At 32.1% G+C, this 18597-nt stretch overlaps 1 protein-coding gene across 1 annotated transcript in view; it reads right to left on the bottom strand.

The window, feature by feature from the left end:
• LOC127698721 (Fanconi anemia group M protein-like) overlaps window positions 1–12845 on the bottom strand; it is a 66096-nt gene extending 53251 nt beyond the window's left edge. The window contains exons 1-7 of the mRNA XM_052202343.1: window positions 12649–12845; window positions 11205–11646; window positions 9508–9680; window positions 6803–6880; window positions 4980–5138; window positions 4374–4505; window positions 789–1015 (exon numbers count right to left, since the gene is read on the bottom strand). Coding sequence (XP_052058303.1) covers window positions 789–1015; window positions 4374–4505; window positions 4980–5138; window positions 6803–6880; window positions 9508–9680; window positions 11205–11646; window positions 12649–12789 — 1352 coding nt within the window. The 5' untranslated portion in view covers window positions 12790–12845. The remainder of the gene's footprint in view (window positions 1–788; window positions 1016–4373; window positions 4506–4979; window positions 5139–6802; window positions 6881–9507; window positions 9681–11204; window positions 11647–12648) is intronic.
• Between the last annotated feature and the right edge of the window lie 5752 nt (window positions 12846–18597).

An 18597-nucleotide genomic window follows, 5' to 3' on the forward strand; every position in this document is an offset into this window, starting at 1 on the left:
ATTTATCTAAGGGTACAACCATTTGATATTTTAAGGTGAGCAGGCATGATTTTTGAGGATTGAATATTCATTTCACCTGTTGCTATGCATGCTTACCGTTCCTACTCGCTTATTAGTCGGAAAATTGGGAGTAAAATTCATAATCCAGAGAGGGGGGCCGACTAATAGACGAGATCTAGCGACCAGAGGAAAAATTCAAGCTTGAGAAAAGTGGTCAGGAGTGAATTTCCTGGTCAAAACTACGTTTTTGATTGCCAAACCTACATAAATCAATAAATAAAAAGTTTTTGTTGAAAATAAATGACTTCAATACTGTCTTTGTGTTTTATTTGTTCTTTGGTAAACATTTTCTGCAAATTCGTGTTGAAATTCTACTGTTTCCGGTTTGTGTATTGATTTTCATGGTCACATGGTTTTCCTATAAACCCAAATGTACCTTTTTTACCATGGCTTTGTATACAATTATATCCTGCTTTTTTTGCTGCAGACCAGAATATTCATTTTCAAAGTGAAACTTTTCTTGTTTATAACATGTATTGATATGGTAAAATATATGTAAATCACAATATGCAGCTTTTTTCCACAGCGCAGTGTAATAAAAGCATCAATGTGACAATGTGAGACAGCAATCAAACAACACAAAACCAAAATGAATTTATTTTTCCTGACCGAAATGGAAGGAAATCTTTTGTTTTTGAAAACTAATCAAGTAGCTCCTGATATCTGTATTCCAAATAAGCTATTGTATTTAAAATGAACATGTATTTCCTGTATAATATATTTATTACCTGCAGTCAGGTGGTGCAAACTTTTCTCTTAACAAATCCATTAAATCATTAAAGTCATGATTTCTCAACAATTCTGTTTTGGTGCGACCATAACCTTTGTCTCCATGTAATATTCCATCAAGGTAGTTAAATAATGATCTTGATCCATGTAACTGGAGCAATTCAAAGCCATGGTACAAACTTAAAGCTAGAGCAAAATCTCCTTCTACCATACCATAGTTGTTTCTCTGAAATAGAGGTTGACTACTGTAAACCAAAGAACTTTCAAATGCAAATTCATTTATGTGATAATTTTGTGACTAGAAAAATAACGTGAATGTCAAACTTGGATTTCGTTTCATATAATAACATTAACAAAGTCAAAATTGTGAAAATAAGTTGGTAAACCGTAATAAAAACTTAAAATAACTACATTTAATTGGGAATTAACCATATCATTTGTTAAGTTACCTGAAGTCAAAATGTACTAAACTAGAGGCCCTAGAGAGCCTGTGTTGCTCACCTTGGTCTATGTGCATATCAAACAAAGGACACTCTCCAACATTGTAGACATAAATAGACTTCATGATAAAAATCTCTATTTTGTTGATCTTGTATTACTGATCTTTTAGTCTGTTTAGTTTCTCTCTATTTTCTTTAGTTTTTGCTCAAAACACAAAAGAGGGTAAAAAAATCCTCATTTAAGGGCAATCACTCCTACGAAAAGTGACAGTCTACTAACTATATCGGCAAAATTTGACTTTTTAATAGATTTTGCCTTGCTGATCATTTTTGTGATTTAAAGTGTTTATTTATCTATTATAATTTAAATCATATAAGGCATAACGGAAAAAAAATGTTTCTCTCTAAATATCAGAGTCTTCATGGTAATAGGTAAAAATGAAAAAAACATAAATAAAAAATATATTAATCTGGATCTATCTATATATATATACATTCTTACATTGCTAACGCAAATTTGAAGATCTAACATTTTTGGACTAAATTTGAGACGAATTATATAAATTTGTTTAAAAAAAAAAGTTTTCAAATTTATAACGTCATTGTTACATTTAATCACCATTCGATTTTCGATGCTGATAATTTGATTGAATTTCATATTTTAATAGGAAAAACATTTATAAAGATGCATATATATATATATATATATACATCTTTATAAATGTTTTTCCTATAAAAATAAGAAATGCAATTAAATGTAACAATGAAGTTATAAATTTAAAATCTTTTTTTTTTAAACAAATTTTTTTCTTTTGATAAAAGTAATTGAAATGTAATTAATTACATTGGCAATGTAATTGTAATGTAATTAATTACATTTGAAAATCAATGTAATTGTGATGTAATTAATTACATTTAAAAATCATTGTAATTAATTACTTTGGCATGTAATTGACCCCAGGTCTGGCAGCAACCAACAACGGGTTGTCTTATTTGTCTGAAAATTTCAGGGCAGATAGATCTTGACCAGATGAACAATTTTACCCCTTGTCAGATTTGCTCTAAATGCTTCAGAGAAATAAGCCAAAGAGGGACGAAAGATACCAGAGGGACAGTCAAACTCATAGATCGAAAACAAACTGACAACGCCATGGCCAAAAATAAAAAGACAAACAGACAAATAATAGTACAGATGACACAACATAGAAAACTAAAGACTAAGCAACATGAACCCCACCAAAAACTGGGGGTGATCTCAGGTGCTCCCGGAAGGGTAAGCAGATCCTGCTCCACATGTGGCACCTGTCTTGTTGCTTATGTTATTACAAATCCGGTAACTAGTCTAATTCGGTAGGTCACATTCGTGAAAAGGGAAAGGTATTGTACATGTTGTAGTTACGACATAAGGAACATATCGATATCATCTGTGAAACGGTTATTCCATAACGGTCAACCAACTCGTGATGGCGTCCGTAAAATTTACGAAGGGATAATTTTAACTTCACCATTTGGAACTCTTGGTTTAATAGCTTCCTTGTGAGCAGCAATCTTCTATCAAAGAAATCATGATAGGAAATACAAGCCTGGGAATATTGTATCAATTGGGAGATATATACTCCGTATGGAGGCGCTGCTGGAATGTTGCTACATAGAAATGGAAAGTTCACAATTGGGAAGCTGAAATCATCTCTTTTGTCGTAAAGTTTTGTTTTCAACCGACCCTCATTGTCAATTTCTAGATGTAAGTCAAGATATGAGGCAGACTTAACTGTATCTGTAGTATCCTTTATCTCTAGTTCGATGGGATAGATTTGTTCAACATAGTCACCAAATTTTGTATTATTTAGTGAGACAACATCATTTATATAGCGGAATGTAAAGTTAAAGGACATTGCTAACTTCTTATCTTTCTTCCTAAGAAGTTCCTGTATGAAGTCAGCCTCATAATAATAAAGAAACAAGTTGGCAAGAAGAGGGGCACAATTGGTTCCCATTGGAATTCCGACAGTCTGTTGAAAAACACGTCCTCTAAACGTAACAAATATGTTGTCAATCAAGAAATCAAGCATCTTGATAATGTCAGTTTCAGAGAATTTTTTGTTAGAATCAGAGTGATTCTTTACAAAGTAGGATTTATCTCTCCCCAAGACAAGATAGTTGTATCTACGTTCGCCATTCTTTTTAATGAAACAAAGTAATACCAACTCTTTCAATTTGTCTTTTAGTTTGGAATGGGGAATACTTGTGTAAAGTGTAGAAAAGTCGAATGTTTTAATACTTTTGCAAGATGAGAGAGTCTTAGATTGTATGTACTCTAAAAACTACATTTTACCCATATGTTCTATTTTTAGCCATGGCGGACATCTTGGTTAGTGGGCCGGGTCATCCGACAAATTTTTTAAACTAGATACCCCAATGATGATTGTGGCCAAGACTGGTTAAATTTGGTCCAGTAGTTTTAGAGGAGAAGATTTTTGTAAAAGTTAAGGACGACGACAGACGATGGACGCAAAGTGATGAGAAAAGCTCACTTGGCCTTTTAGGCTAGGTGAGCTTAAAATAGAATCAGATGAAAACTGGTATTGAGGCATAAAATATAGGTCAAGTTAACTAACTTTTATTTAAAGCCATCATACTTGCAGACATGTTACAGAACTTATTTTCAAAAAGAAAAAACAATCTTTGAAAGGGAGGTAGTTCTACTTCCTAAGACCCATTCTTACTTCTTACACTAAATAACATGATTGCAAGTCCACTTCAGACAACTGAACTCATAAGTAAAATTCAATCTATAAAGTCAATTAAGATGAAAGTAAGCCAAATTTACCTTCTTTTGATGAGATTCTTTTATATTTTTTTAAATATTTAGGTTGTATTCAAAGAAAAGTTAATTTTGTTTTTAAAAACCATTGTTTTTGATTGGCTTTTTAAATGTTTCAAGACTGTAACTGAAGGATACCTGCCATTACAGAGAAAATTGTGTGTTTTATGATCAGCAGAATTATGCCATGGCATTGTAATCATCACATTTTTAAAAACCATTATTTTTTTACTGAAGAAGAGACAAGGCAGTGGCTATTGGCTCCTTGGAAGCATAATAATCAAACACAAAAGGCAAACAGTTTTTACAAGACATATATTTACCTGTAAATTGGGCGGTGGATTCTGTCTAAAGTCTTCCCTTGCTTTTAAAATTAAGAACTTTGAAAAACTAGTTGTATCTCTGTTGTATATTACACCATGTCTTTTTAATTTGTTCACTGTTACATCCAAAATCTTTCAAGAAAAAAGAAAATAAATATAAAAGAAGAGCAAGAAGACATATCAAATGTATCCAGTTAAGATAACTCATCAAAATTTATTTAAAACATTATTTGGATCTCAGCATTCCAAATAATATATAGAATTTTATACCCAAATAAAACATCTGACAAATTGTGTATTCAAAATAACATTATTTCAGATCTTCATGACATTACAGGACCTTCCATAGAACTTGTTAATGTCCTAACATGTGCATTTCATATTTGTGCAAAAATCATGAATTATCTCCCTTATAATATATCTTAAAATATTCTTTTCCATTATACGATCCTTTTAAAAATAAAGAAAGTAATCATGTAAGTATCAATATCATTAAAAAGGAAAAGTATTGACTAACCAGGAAATCCTAGCAGTAATTTTCATGTTTTAAAATGAAGAAAGGTATTGTAAGAGTGTTGATGGTTTCATGTGATCCATTATACATACCTGAACATACTTTTTCTTGACACTTGTTAATTCATCTCCCAATGGGACAACAATCTTCTCTACTTTCCTTTCATGAGAATATGGCTTAATGTCGGGGGATTCTTCTGTGCGTAATTCTATGTGTGATATCAATAGGTTAGCAAGCACCTGTTGTACTGCCTAAAAGTAAGTTCAGATTTATATGTAATATGATGTAGAAATTTTTGGATTTCTGGTGGAAAAAATAACCTGATTATACCAAGAAACAAAAAATGTTTTGAGAAAAATAAATCAGCTTTAGATGTACAGGAATAAAAAAATAAAGTTCTGTCAACTGTTAGTTTTCAGAATGATAGAAGATGGAATGACTTACATGGATAATACTACTGTAAGTTTAAAAATTATTGCAAGGTTTTTTATGAATGCAAATAATGGGACTCAATGAGTATCATAATAGTAAGAACTCACATTCTGATATCTGATACATATATCTGTATGTCACTTTTCCTAAAATCGCAATAATTAAACTCGCATTTTTGTTCACTCTTCAAAAATGACAATAATAAATGCACACAATAATTTCTGAATTTACAGTAATTGTTCAGGTCACAGTGGCCTGGGAAATAAAAATTAAATTGTTCTAAAATTATGTAGTGTCCAATTTAAATGTTGCTTGTTCTTTAACTTATCTTAATTTAATCAAAGTCATGTGAAAATCAAGGGAATCTCTTTAAAAACAGCATATTTAGCCAAAATACTGTCCTACTAGTTAAATACTACTGCTTTTATTCATGAATCAAGTGACTACAAAATGCTCTTTCCAATTGAAACATTTCTTACATCTATGTAAAAGTTTCACGATTCTAAAGTGTCTAAAATTTAAATCTGAATTTTTACATATCTAAGGTCAACAATCAATCAAAGTAAATGACTTTCAATGTAATGCTCCTAGTGTTGAGTTCTATAGTTAAAGAAGTGTGGATGTAACTAGATTCTCTCCCTTTAGTACTGCTCACATACACTTTCTCATTCAACACATTCTTTGTTAAAATTGGAAGAGTTATTGGTTCATGGGATCATGGGATCATAAATTTCTATTTTCAACAAAGGAGTAGGCCCGGTAAGACCCTTTTTTGGCCCCAAAATATAGCAGTTTTACAAAATCGTTAAAATGTAAATTTTTAGCTATTTATTGGAAAGAAGAATACTTCTGATAAATAAATATGGGCTGTTTTTGACAATACACTGCACATGTATCAGGTACTAGCATCATTAAGTCATGCTAAATTACTGAACTCTTCAAAATTTTATTTTGGTTAATTTTAGACGGTTTCCGTCTGAAATGGAAGTGGCAGCATTTGTGTTCATTCTTGATATTTAAATGTAAGTTGTATTTGATGATAATACATAACATATATAAAGGTTGAGAATGAACACGGATGCGGCCACTTTCATTTTTGACAAAAACCATCTGAAAAGTGACATATTATGGCATATTTGATAGATTTTTCATATTTAAGCTTGAATTTGAGCATCTTTAATAACTAAATCAGTTCAAATCTTTCACATAAACTAATTGAATCGACTGAAGTAGATCCTTAAGTGTTTAAAAAGTGTCCAAAATCTTTCATCAGATGAACCTGAATTTTGAGGCCAAAATCGGCCCTTACCGGACCTACTCCTTTTACAGATAATAAATGAGCTTAAATGTTGTATTTCATCGGCTATTATTTTTTTTGGAAACTAATATCAACTGTCAAAAATATTTTCACAGAGACTTTTATTTGTAATTTTGTTATAGCCAATATTTATAGATAAAATTTGATTTCTTTATGTAAAAATACCTTGATATCCCCTCCTGGTGTTGCACTTAGAGCCAATATACGGAATTCTGTTGTGTACTTAATCAATTCTCTGACAACCTATTAAAAACAAAAATGAAATATAGATCGAAGTGAATCTGGAGGTCATTCATACTACATTTTCAGACAGGCAATATCAATAGTCCTACTTAAATATTTAATTTCACATCTTGTCTAAGGAATCATAAATGCAATATACTTTTAGCTCAGAGATATGCCTCACCTGTGTAATATAATACAAACTTCCACAATTATTGATTATTGCCAGAATAATTATGCCTTAGTCTATTGTTGCAGGCGAAACAAAAACCTAATGCATGGTACACAACTACACTAAGAAGAAAAGAAGTGAAGTTTGAATGAATTCATTTAATAAATTGTGAGAAAAAGATGATTTCAAATACATCACTGTAAAGGGGAGATATATTAAATTCTTCATGATTGCCTGTTACTGTATATATTACATGACAATAACCATGGTTGCCTGTTGCTGTATATATTACATGACAATAACTATGGTTGCCTGTTGCTGTATATATTACTTGACAATAAGCATGATTGCCTGTAGCTGTATATATCACATGACAATAACCATGGTTGCCTGTTGCTGTATATATTACTTGACAATAAGTATGGTTGCCTGTTGCTGTATATATTACCTGGCAATAAGCGTTGTTGCCTGTTGCTGTATATATTACACAGGGTTTAAGCTAGGATTTTGAGGGCTTTAGTCACTTTTGTGTGGGATGAAAATCAACCTTATTTTGGGTAGCAGCAAGGTACCTAGGATGTATATGACTATCTATACATCTTTGTCAGACTTTGAAGGATTTGGCATACTAGGCAGTTACTGCATGATTTGACTGATGTGGCACTTTTAATACGAAGATAAGGATAGAAGATCTAGAAATTTAGTTCACAATTTCACTTCAGTTAGTTTCAGGGTACATTCCCAATCAGCAAAAGTTGGGATCCATTTTTTTTTAAACCAGGAATCACAGCATAAATGAACTTGTAAGGACTATTTCACTGCATTATTCATACTCATTATCCTTGAAAACGTTTTAAAGCGATATTTAGAATTAATTCTATAAAGTTGGAACCAAGGATTTGTACAAATCCTTATTGGAACAATTCTAAATCTTTAACATGTTTAAATTGTAAATTTATCATGAATAGATCACGTTTACTTTCCATTTCCAAATGAAATGAAAACGGGAAGTGACAAGTGGATAATAAATTCAGAATGAATCCGGATTCATCTACGGATTGGTTTGTGTTTAAAAAAGGCAGGAAATTATCATTTTTTAAATTAAATTTGCTAAATAAGAACTATATTTGTCTCTCTCGTTTAGTTTGATACTTAAATATTTCGTATTTTACGTTTTAGTGTCTTTAAATTCATAAGAATACTTTCGCGCATGCGCAGTTCATCGTAAAGGAAGCACCTGTTTGACTCGTGAAAACATTTCTGAATGTTATGAATAAAGTTAGATCTTATTAATCGAAATTGTCAAAGTTTTTGATTAAAAGTTATACCAAATATGACGAAAATACGTTCATTTGATGAAACTACGACAAGCGAACTGCAAATTGTGATCGTTTGAGAAATATTGAAATAAAAATGCGAACTGTCCGTGGGAATACTCAAATGACGAAACAACGACAAAAGAACTGCAAATTGTTCTCGTTTGATAAATATTGAAATTGAAATGCCGACTGACTGATTTTACTGGGGAAACGAAAATAATTTTGATGATCAATTATGAGGTTGATTAAATAATTAACGGATTAGTGACCCATCCGATGGCGATAAGCGGATTATCTGTAATCACAACTTATAACACCTGTTGTAAATGTTAATTAGCTGAGGGTCATAAACTTGTCAGAAACAATAAGACAGGTAGAATTTATAGTATTTTCATGCGAAAATATATTTACTCTTTCCAAATTTAAGTGACGAAATTGATTTGGAATACTTTCGTCATTTTGAAAACCGTTTCGTAAATGACGAAAATGACGAGGGCTAGCAAAATCACTGTATTACATTACAATAACTATGGTTGCCTGTTGCTGTATATATTACATGACAATAAGCCGGGTTGCCTATTGCTGTATATATTACATGACAATAAGTATGGTTGCCTGTTGCTGTATATTTTACCTGGCAATAAGCATTGTTGCCTGTTGCTGTATATATTACATTACAATAAGCATGGTTGCCTGTTGCTGTATATATTACATGACAATAAGCCGGGTTGCCTATTGCTGTATATATTACATGACAATAAGCATGGTTGCCTGTTGCTGTATATATTACATGACAATAAGCATGGTTGCCTGTTGCTGTATATATTACATGACAATGAGCCGGGTTGCCTATTGCTGTATATATTACATGACAATAAGCATGGTTGCCTGTAGCTGTATAAATTACCTTGCAATAACCATGGTTGCCTGTTGCTGCATATATTACCTGAAAATAAGCATGGTTGCCTGTAGCTTTATTGCTGTACATATTACATGACAATAAGCATGGTTGCCTGCAGCTGTATAAATTACCTTGCAATAACCATGATTGCCTGTTGCTGTATATATTACATGACAATAAGCATGGTTGCCTGTAGCTTTGTTGCTGTATATATTACATTACAATAAGCATGGTTGCCTCTTACTGTATATATTACCTGACAATAAGCATGGTTGCCTGTAGCTTTGTGAGCTTCATCAATCACTAGACACCGAACATCTACAGCAGGACAAGTTCCTCTGCTTAAATCATTCATGATGACTTGAGGTGTCAAAAAGAATACTCGCTTTTCCACCCATACTCTTCTCCTCTCTGTAGGTGCCATTGTGCCTAAATTGTGAGTTAATAGAAAATTCATTTACTAGTAAATTACAGGATTGGTCTTACTTGTTTTTTGTTCATTATTTTGTACATAAATTAGGACGTTTGTTTTCTTGTTTGAATTGTTTTACATTTGTCATTTTGGGGCCTTTATAGCTGACTATGCGGTATGGGCTTTGCTTATTGTTGAAAGCCGTACAGTGACCTATAGTTGTTAATTTCTGTGTCATTTGGTCTCTTGTGGAGAGTTGTCTCATGGGCAATCATACCACATCTTCTTATTTTTATATTATCTCTATAATCATAGGACTGAAACATAACTGATCAATTTATTCATAACTATAAGACTTGGGGTGATTGAGAACTTGACATATTACATGTATATAGACAACCATCTATTGTTGAAGACTGTATGTTAACCTCTGGGGTTTTAAGATGTCATGGATGTTGGTATTTTGTGTCATTTGGTTGATGTCTCATTGATGCATACCCTACTTCTACTTTAAGTAATATGCTCACGTCTCCTTCCATGCATGTATATATACTTTTGTTCTGTTGTTTTCAAATAAGATTGTAAATTCAAAAAACTGTGAACACAATAACAGGAAAATACTTAACTTTTTTTCTCTGTAATTCAGTATTTTGCCAATTGTTTACCAGAGATGTCCAGACCAAGAATATCAGATTTAAGTATAACAAGAAGTAGCATGTGTCTTGCCACGCACATGCTCCATTCATTCTGTTTTGAAGATCCAGAGAAATGTGTGACAAAAATATGTATTAAAGGAACAAATGGACAAGGTGATTGCAATATACATGTAACCCCTGAAGTAGGAATATAACAGAAAAGAAGATTGATTGATTGGTGTTTAATGCCACTTTCAACACTATTGTGCTATTTCAGGGCGGTAAGTTTTTATTGGTGGAGGAAGCCTGAGTGCCGGGAGAGAACCACTGTCCTTCGGAAGGAAAAACTGACAATCCTAGTCAATTAATGATTGGAGTCGAGTGCACCTGCCCGAGCTGGATTGGAAACCACAACCTCTTGTTGACTGGCTAGTGATACAGTAGTTCAACTACTTAGACCTCTCAGCCATCGAGGACCCCTAGAAAAGAAGATGTGACACAAATAACTCAACCCTATCTAGCAGTTTATATGAACCCCCTTAAAAACAACTAAACACTAAGTCAATATACTGTAGGAACTAGAGCTTCTGAGGGGCTTTTCTTGTTTGTGACAAAATGTGAAACAATTTAATTATGACAACCACTGAACCAGCAACCATCTACAACAACTGGATTACAGTCTCTTGACTACTGTGAGTGGAGACTAATTTTCGTGGATATCGTGGTTACAGGTGAACCAAGAAATAAAGAGTTCAACGAATTACAAATTTTCTATAAGGCTATATGCAGACTTTGGCAACAACATGAAATCAAATATCCTAGAAAATGCAAGTTTTCCATAACTGAAAATTGGTACTCACGAAAATAAATGAATCCACAGTAACAATTAAAAAAGTTATAATTCACCTGTCATTTCTGCAGTATCTTCCTGTGGTATACCCATTATATTGTAGCAGGCTTCAATCTGTTGTGCTACCAATGGTTTGGTTGGAGCCATAAAGACAACTTTTCCTTGGGGATACCATTGATAAAAATTATACATCACAACGGCAGCTATAAATGTCTTTCCTAGACCTGTAGGCAGTGTAACCATGGTATTCTTTAGCAAGGCCTTACCAACTATATTGTATTGGTATTCTCTTACGGAGTAGTTGGTGGGATAGATCCATAACTTTCCTGCAACTCTGTCAAACCCTGGTGGTACGTTCATCTGTGTCAATCCCTGTGTTGATACTGGGAAGCTCTCAGCTCCAATTGATATGTTACATACATCTGATGGTCCTTCAAGGCCATCATTCACTGTGTGTCCACCATCATCACTATAGTCATGCAGACTTCTCTCCATAGCCTCAAAAATGTAGAATATGCTGAGATATTTATATTTTTCTATGCAAATTTTGTGGTTTGCGATAAAATTATTGACAGGTAGTTTATTTAAAAATTATGGTTTCAAACATAATATGAATACAAGTAACAACTGAAATTTGCATGTTTTTTGTGCTTTTACTGATCAGCACATAGTTTTCTGTTGGACAAAGATCTATGTTGATCAGCTACAAGATTTCCTTAAGAGAGAATATCATTGTAAAGTGCCTTCTCCTTTTTTGACAGACCATTCTATCGCATATTCATGTCCAATAGCATCATACCTTATTCTGGTGAATTCTTTGTTTAATTTTCTTCAATTACAGGGTTCTCACTAAGGATTTTTGAAGGTGAGTCCAGGGACTCATCATTTTTGGCACTGGTGAGTCCAACAGCAAGAAAAAGATATTTTATTGCAATATAATTTATTATTTTAGTCTTTATGACCTAATAGAGCAATGAAATGACATTAAATTAAGGTTACTATTATTAGGTTTGCTATAAAATGATGATATGTGTGTTCAGTTTATACAAAATATTTCAACCTTGATGCATCTTTGGACTCACCAGTTTTGAAAATGGTGAGTCCAGACAGATTTTCTTAAGTCCAGGACTCATGGACTCACCTTAGTGAGAACCCTGAATTACAGAATTTTATTTTCAAATGCTTAGAGCCTATATATGTCTTTTATAGTACATGTACCATTATGTATTTAATTTTTTTTTTTGTGAACCAATTATTTTCTTTTGAACAAGATATCCCATGTGCACTTTTCATGACCCTGTTCCCTTTTTTAATTGTGTTTTCTTTCTCCATGTATTCTTTTGAAATGCACTTTTTGAAATCTATGAGAAACACTATAAAATTGTGGACCCTGATATATTGATTTAACCACGTACTACTACTAGGGGGTGTTTAACGACCTTGACTACCCATGAGGGTCTTGCACAGTTGGTAAAATTATAATTTAAATGTAAGTCATACCTCTGCCAATAACTGATCATCATCTTCATCCAAACCCTCACAAAGATCAATAACATCACCTCTGCCTTTATTATCTGGTCTTATATCCTTCTTTTTCTGTCCCCAACTCTGAAACAGAGTGGCCTGTTTTCCTTTGTTCATGTTGCAAATCGTCTATCATTTCCTCTTACCCTTGGTCATTGGAAGTACATGTACTCAATACTGCAAAGTAAAATATGAAATTACAATTCATATTTCCCATAGTTGATAGTTGTCAACTTAAACGAAAGACATACCTGAAGTGTCAATATACATGATATAATACATAAAATGATAACAGGAATTATCAAAAATGTTGGAAGTATTTAGTGCTCAGCAGCCGCAGCTAAAAATTCAGAAGTTTTTATGATGTTTTACAAAATTTGTGAAAATTGCAACTGGATTGGTTTCGCAAAAATAAAAACTGGCATTTAATTGTCAATAGCATTATTTGTATCCATCATTTACTGAAATCACCAAAAAAATCACATTATTTGTCCTAGGTCAAAATCGTAATAACAAATGCATGCAAAAACATGTGAATTTACATTATCTAAATGTATAAAATCTTGATCATGTTTGAAAGAATCGGCTAAATAATATCATGTGCCTTTCATCATGTTCATAAGAAAGAATACTAGACAAGATTGACTCATGATGACTTAGTGCTTAACACACCATTCATACTGATTAGTATTTAAACTCTTGTCTATATTGTTGTAAACTGAATTTTGACTACCACAGGTCTCCATTAGATTTTTTGTGTTGGTGGATTGCTTTCTTGTTGACATTTATCCCACATCTCCTTTTATTTAGACATGTATTTCATAGTAATAAGCAAGTCATCTATGGGATCAATTTTAAAGTCAAAGAATTCATTATTGGCGTAATTGGGTTGCACTGTTGTACTTCAGTCCAAGGAAGAGCATTCTTGCTAAAAATGTGATGGTCACTTGCTTTCATTTTCTATAAATTTGCAAATTTACAAAAACATTATGAGCATGATGAGCATTCAATTCTTTTCATAATAACAGGAAAATATACAGAGATATTAGGAGGTACTGATTTGTCTTGGTCTTGAAATGTCCCAAATGTCTTGGTGCCGAAGTGTCTTGTTACCTAGTCCAAATAATTATGAGGTCTTGAAAGGCTATTTAATTTTTTGCTTTGAATGTAAGGCGTCAACAGCAAAAAATAAAATAGTCTTTCAAGACGTCATAATTATTTGGACCGATGCAGGACGTGACGGCCATACTGCCATGACGTCCATAGGATGAAACGGCCATACCCCGAAAAGATGAAACGGCCATATGACAAAAACGGCCATACTTTGTGAAGACGTATCGTCCACGTTTTTTTTTTTTTTTTATATATATAGATGTTATATATGAATTATTTTGATACTTATAGATGGTTATTATAACTTTTAAATAAACTTTACTGTTTTTATATTATTTATCATGTTTAATTTTGTTATATCATTTGTTTACTCATTATATATATATATCATAAATGAATGTGTTTAATCTAATAAAATATTAAAATATCATATTGTTTTCTAAATGATTTTTTGATATCTTGCGTATAACAAACAGAACAAAATGAACAAATATGAATGACTATATCCGAATGGGAGACTAATTTCTGTCAAAATTAAAACAATAAGTTTAGTTTTGAAATATATAAAACAAGGTAATCAAGTTATGATTAAGTTTTAAATTTAAGAAGATTGTTGATTGCTTATTATTACTTCTTTGATGAACACAAGTATTAATTATGCTTTTGTCAAGAAATTGTAATGGAAATACAATTCAAGATCACTATAAAAACACAAAACCCAAGCTGAGTTCAAGCGGAGTGCAAACATACATTTGGTAGTGAAATTCCTGTAAAAATACAAGCTGTTTGAGCAGTCTTTTTGATGTACCGACCTTGCTTTATAAAAGTAGCCAGAAATGTCGGTGGCACTCATTTGGAAAATTGCTGTTCATCATGTCGTATCCTTGTGTGCTATGTGACCAGCAAGTCCGACCAAGACAACATGCTCTCCAATGTGAGGATTGTGATAAATGGCAACACAGGCTTTGCAATACAGGTATTTACAAATTTATTATTAATTTAGTTTTTCCTTTGAATCATATTTCGTACTTTCGGTCATATTTTAGATACATTTTTTTTTTACTTTAATTTTGGTTAAGACCCTTCCCTGATAAGAATTAAATCTATATTAAGTGTTATTTGCATTACCCATTTGTCCAATAAATGGACCATAGGTATCAATTAATAGATATAAAAAGAAGATGTGGTATGATTGCGGTATGATTCCCAATGAGACAACTCTCCATTAGAGACCAAATGATACAGAAATTAACAACTATAGGTCACCTTACTACGGCCTTTTAACATTATTATCAGTGTATTAATATTACTTGACTGTAAAGAAATATATGTCATATTTTAATTTCTTGTTATTTCAGGTATATCGGTTAATTTGTTATGTTATTGGAAAATTCTACAGTAGCCTCCGTCTTGGAAAGATGTTCAGCAAATGGAATGACTCTAAACTATAAGAAAGAAAAAAAAATACAGAATTATTTAACTATGTGTCTGATGATCATGACAAATATAACTCGAACTTGATGATCCTTTCATGTCTGCTGCAATTTCGGACAATGATGCAGCTGAAATACTTGCTAGTCTCACTGAAAGTCCCTCAATTCCGTCTACTATGGATACTGTTTTAGAGTTGGATTATGGCGCAACAGTTGGGGATACTGCTCAATGGTCAGGGACGTGGAACGATGAGCTGGACAGAATATTTTCTGTCAAGTCGTCAGGCAAAACTCCTAAAAAAAACAAAAACAGGCAAAATTATAACTTCGCACAGGCTTCTCACCAGCCATGAGATAATAGACAGAAAGCGGAAGGAGATGGAAAACAAAGAGAAAAAGGAACACGAGAAAAAACTGAGAAAGCTAAAGAGAGAAGAGGTCAAAATAAATAAACAAAAGCAGAAGAAAGAGAAACAAAACAAGAAGGACTAGTAAAGAGCAATACAAACATAGAAACTGACAAGTCATAGTATTTGTTTTGTCTATAAATATCAGAATTTGCAACCTATGAATGATATTTTCTAAACAAAAAAGTGTGTTTACCTAATTTTGAGCTATTTACATTTTGGGTCGTCAAAGCGCACTTCTGAATTAACCTTCATTAGGAACGCTCAAAGTCAAAAAAATAAAGTAATTGATACACATAAATAATATCCCCTTAGTTATGTCCGAACATACCCAAATCCGTCCGAATATACCCTATGCACTACGCTTTACTTTGAAGGTATAGTTATTGGTCAGAAAACGCAATGTTAAAGAGGTGTATGTCTATTTTTAGACGGGGAAACCTCCCTGCATTCCACATATGGGCATTTAAAGCGTCCAGGTAAACATAAACAGTCGGAAGAACGTTTGGATATTCAAAAACCAGAAAGTGTCCGAACATACCCCGTCTTACCCTATATAGCAATAAAAAGATCTGTAACATGTGCTTGTATTTATATATCGTCATCGACAGCGACAGTCAACATTCTTACAGTTTAAACTTCATATAAAAAAAGATGCCTTTATATCACATTACAATTAAAATGATTCTTCAGAAATTGTTTAAAACTGATAATGAAGAAATAATCAATATACTTACATAATATGGCCCCAACAAGTTGTAAACACGAGTGATGATGATCAAGCAAAGATAACTCTTACAAGAATAAATAAGATCTCTTGTACAGAAAAAAATACTACAAAATCATATTAATAATAAATACTTATTTTATTATTATATTTTATGTTATAACCTCAATAAAAAAAATTTTTTAAAGTGTGGACGATACGTCTCACAATGTGTGGCCGATATGTCCCATGGACGATGTGACGGTATGGCCGACACATCCTATGGCCGTCATGGAAGTATGGCCGTCGCGTCTCGAAAGCATTTGGACTACTTGTTACCATAATATATTTTTATTTGGACTAGCTTTTATGAAGACAATGACTAATAGCATTCCGCTTTAATTTTTCAGGTAATTCAGAGTATTTTTGAAATGTCATTCCTCAAAGTAAAAAAATATAATGATTTTCCTAGTAATATGAATCAAAATTGTATTACAATATATTTATAATGTTTCAAAAAAATAAGTTAAGACGTTTTTCTGTTTTACTGTTACATTGCTAGTTAATAGAGTTCGTCTTCTTTCTAACCTTACACCTGCCTCATACTACTTAAGATCATATTTTCTACTGAATGGTGGTAATCTTTTCAAGTGTCTGTAGTGTAATATTTTTCATTTTGGAAACTTGTTTACATTTTCATCTTTGAAGTGCTGGCGCCACGTGAAAATGATTCACCGTCTTTTGAACGTTTTGAACCTTGTAACAACCTAGAACTTACAAGCTTAGCTCAAACGTAATAGCTCATAACGTACCAGTTTCGAACCCATTCGACACCAAACACTTTCATGTCTTGGATTGTTGAGTGCGAAACTGCTTTTTCATGCATTTTTGAGACCTCACATTATTTTTCATAGAAGAAGAAGAAGAAGAAGAAGAAGAAGAAGAAGAAGAACTTTTATTTCCATTAAATTATATATGAATTATGTGATTCATTTTATTTGTAACTGGGAATAATAAGTATAAACCTGAGAAGTCCATAGGTACTGGACTTCTGGTATAACGAAGGGAAATGTAAATTATATAGGTAATAATAATAATAAATTCTTTATTTAAAGAGGGTAACTCAATTAGAACTAGTCTAATTTTCATTGAGGCCCTCAAACAAAATACATGTATATTACTAGTATAAACACAATTCAATCATTCAAACATACAAATGGCAATAATTGATAAAGTTTTGATTAAGTTTTCATATTCTAACCATAAAAGAAAGAAAACAAATTATTCGACTAGCATAGCATTTTCAAGAAAATATAGGCAAATATTCTTTAATTTTATACAAAAGTGATATTTTAGATGAGATAATTTTACATATACGATCAACATGATCTCCCCAGCTTAAATTTTCATCAAAGTCAATTCCAAGTAATTTGAAAGAATGGACATGCTCAATACAAGTTTCGTTGATGGTAATAAATAATTCTGACAGTTGTGTAAGTTTTTGTTTTGAACCCAATTTCATACATTTTGTTTTTTGTGCATTAATTTTCATACTGTTATTGTTACACCAAGATTGTATAGCATTTAAATCAATTTGCAATATGCTGTTTATTTTTTTCAATTTTCTTATCATGAAAATGCAATGTTGAATCATCAGCATATAAATCCATGTTGGATTGTTTAACATGAAGTGGTAAATCATTGATATAAATTAAAAATAACAAAGGACCTAAAATAGAACCTTGAGGCACTCCATATTTTACAATTGTTTTATCAGATTTAATGTTTGCATATTGAACTTCTTGTTGTCTTTCAGACAAATTAGATTCTATCCAATTTATCATATGTTCTCCGATATGATAAAATTTTAGCTTTTCTAAAAGTATGGCATGGTTAATAAGGCCAAAAGCCTTACTGAAATCCAAAAACACAATACCAACTTTTTCTCCATTATCTAAATATTTTAACCATTTATCAATTAGTTTAGTCAGCGCTGTTTGACATAAATGACCTCGCCTGAAACCTGACTGAGCTATATGTAATAATTTTTTTATTATTCAAGAATTCATATAACTGTGTACATACATGTCTCTCAAAAATTTTAGATACATTGGTATTCAAAATAGAAATTGGACGATAATTGGAGGGAACATCTGTTGGTCCTCCTTTATGTATAGCAGTTACTCTAGCATGTTTTAATTTTTGCAGAAAACGATTTGATGTTATACTTTTGTTTATTAGAAAAGTTAGTGATGGCGATATTATC

Source organism: Mytilus californianus, unplaced genomic scaffold (genome assembly GCF_021869535.1).
Source record: "Mytilus californianus isolate M0D057914Y unplaced genomic scaffold, xbMytCali1.0.p SCAF_4, whole genome shotgun sequence".
NCBI lineage: Eukaryota > Metazoa > Mollusca > Bivalvia > Mytilida > Mytilidae > Mytilus > Mytilus californianus.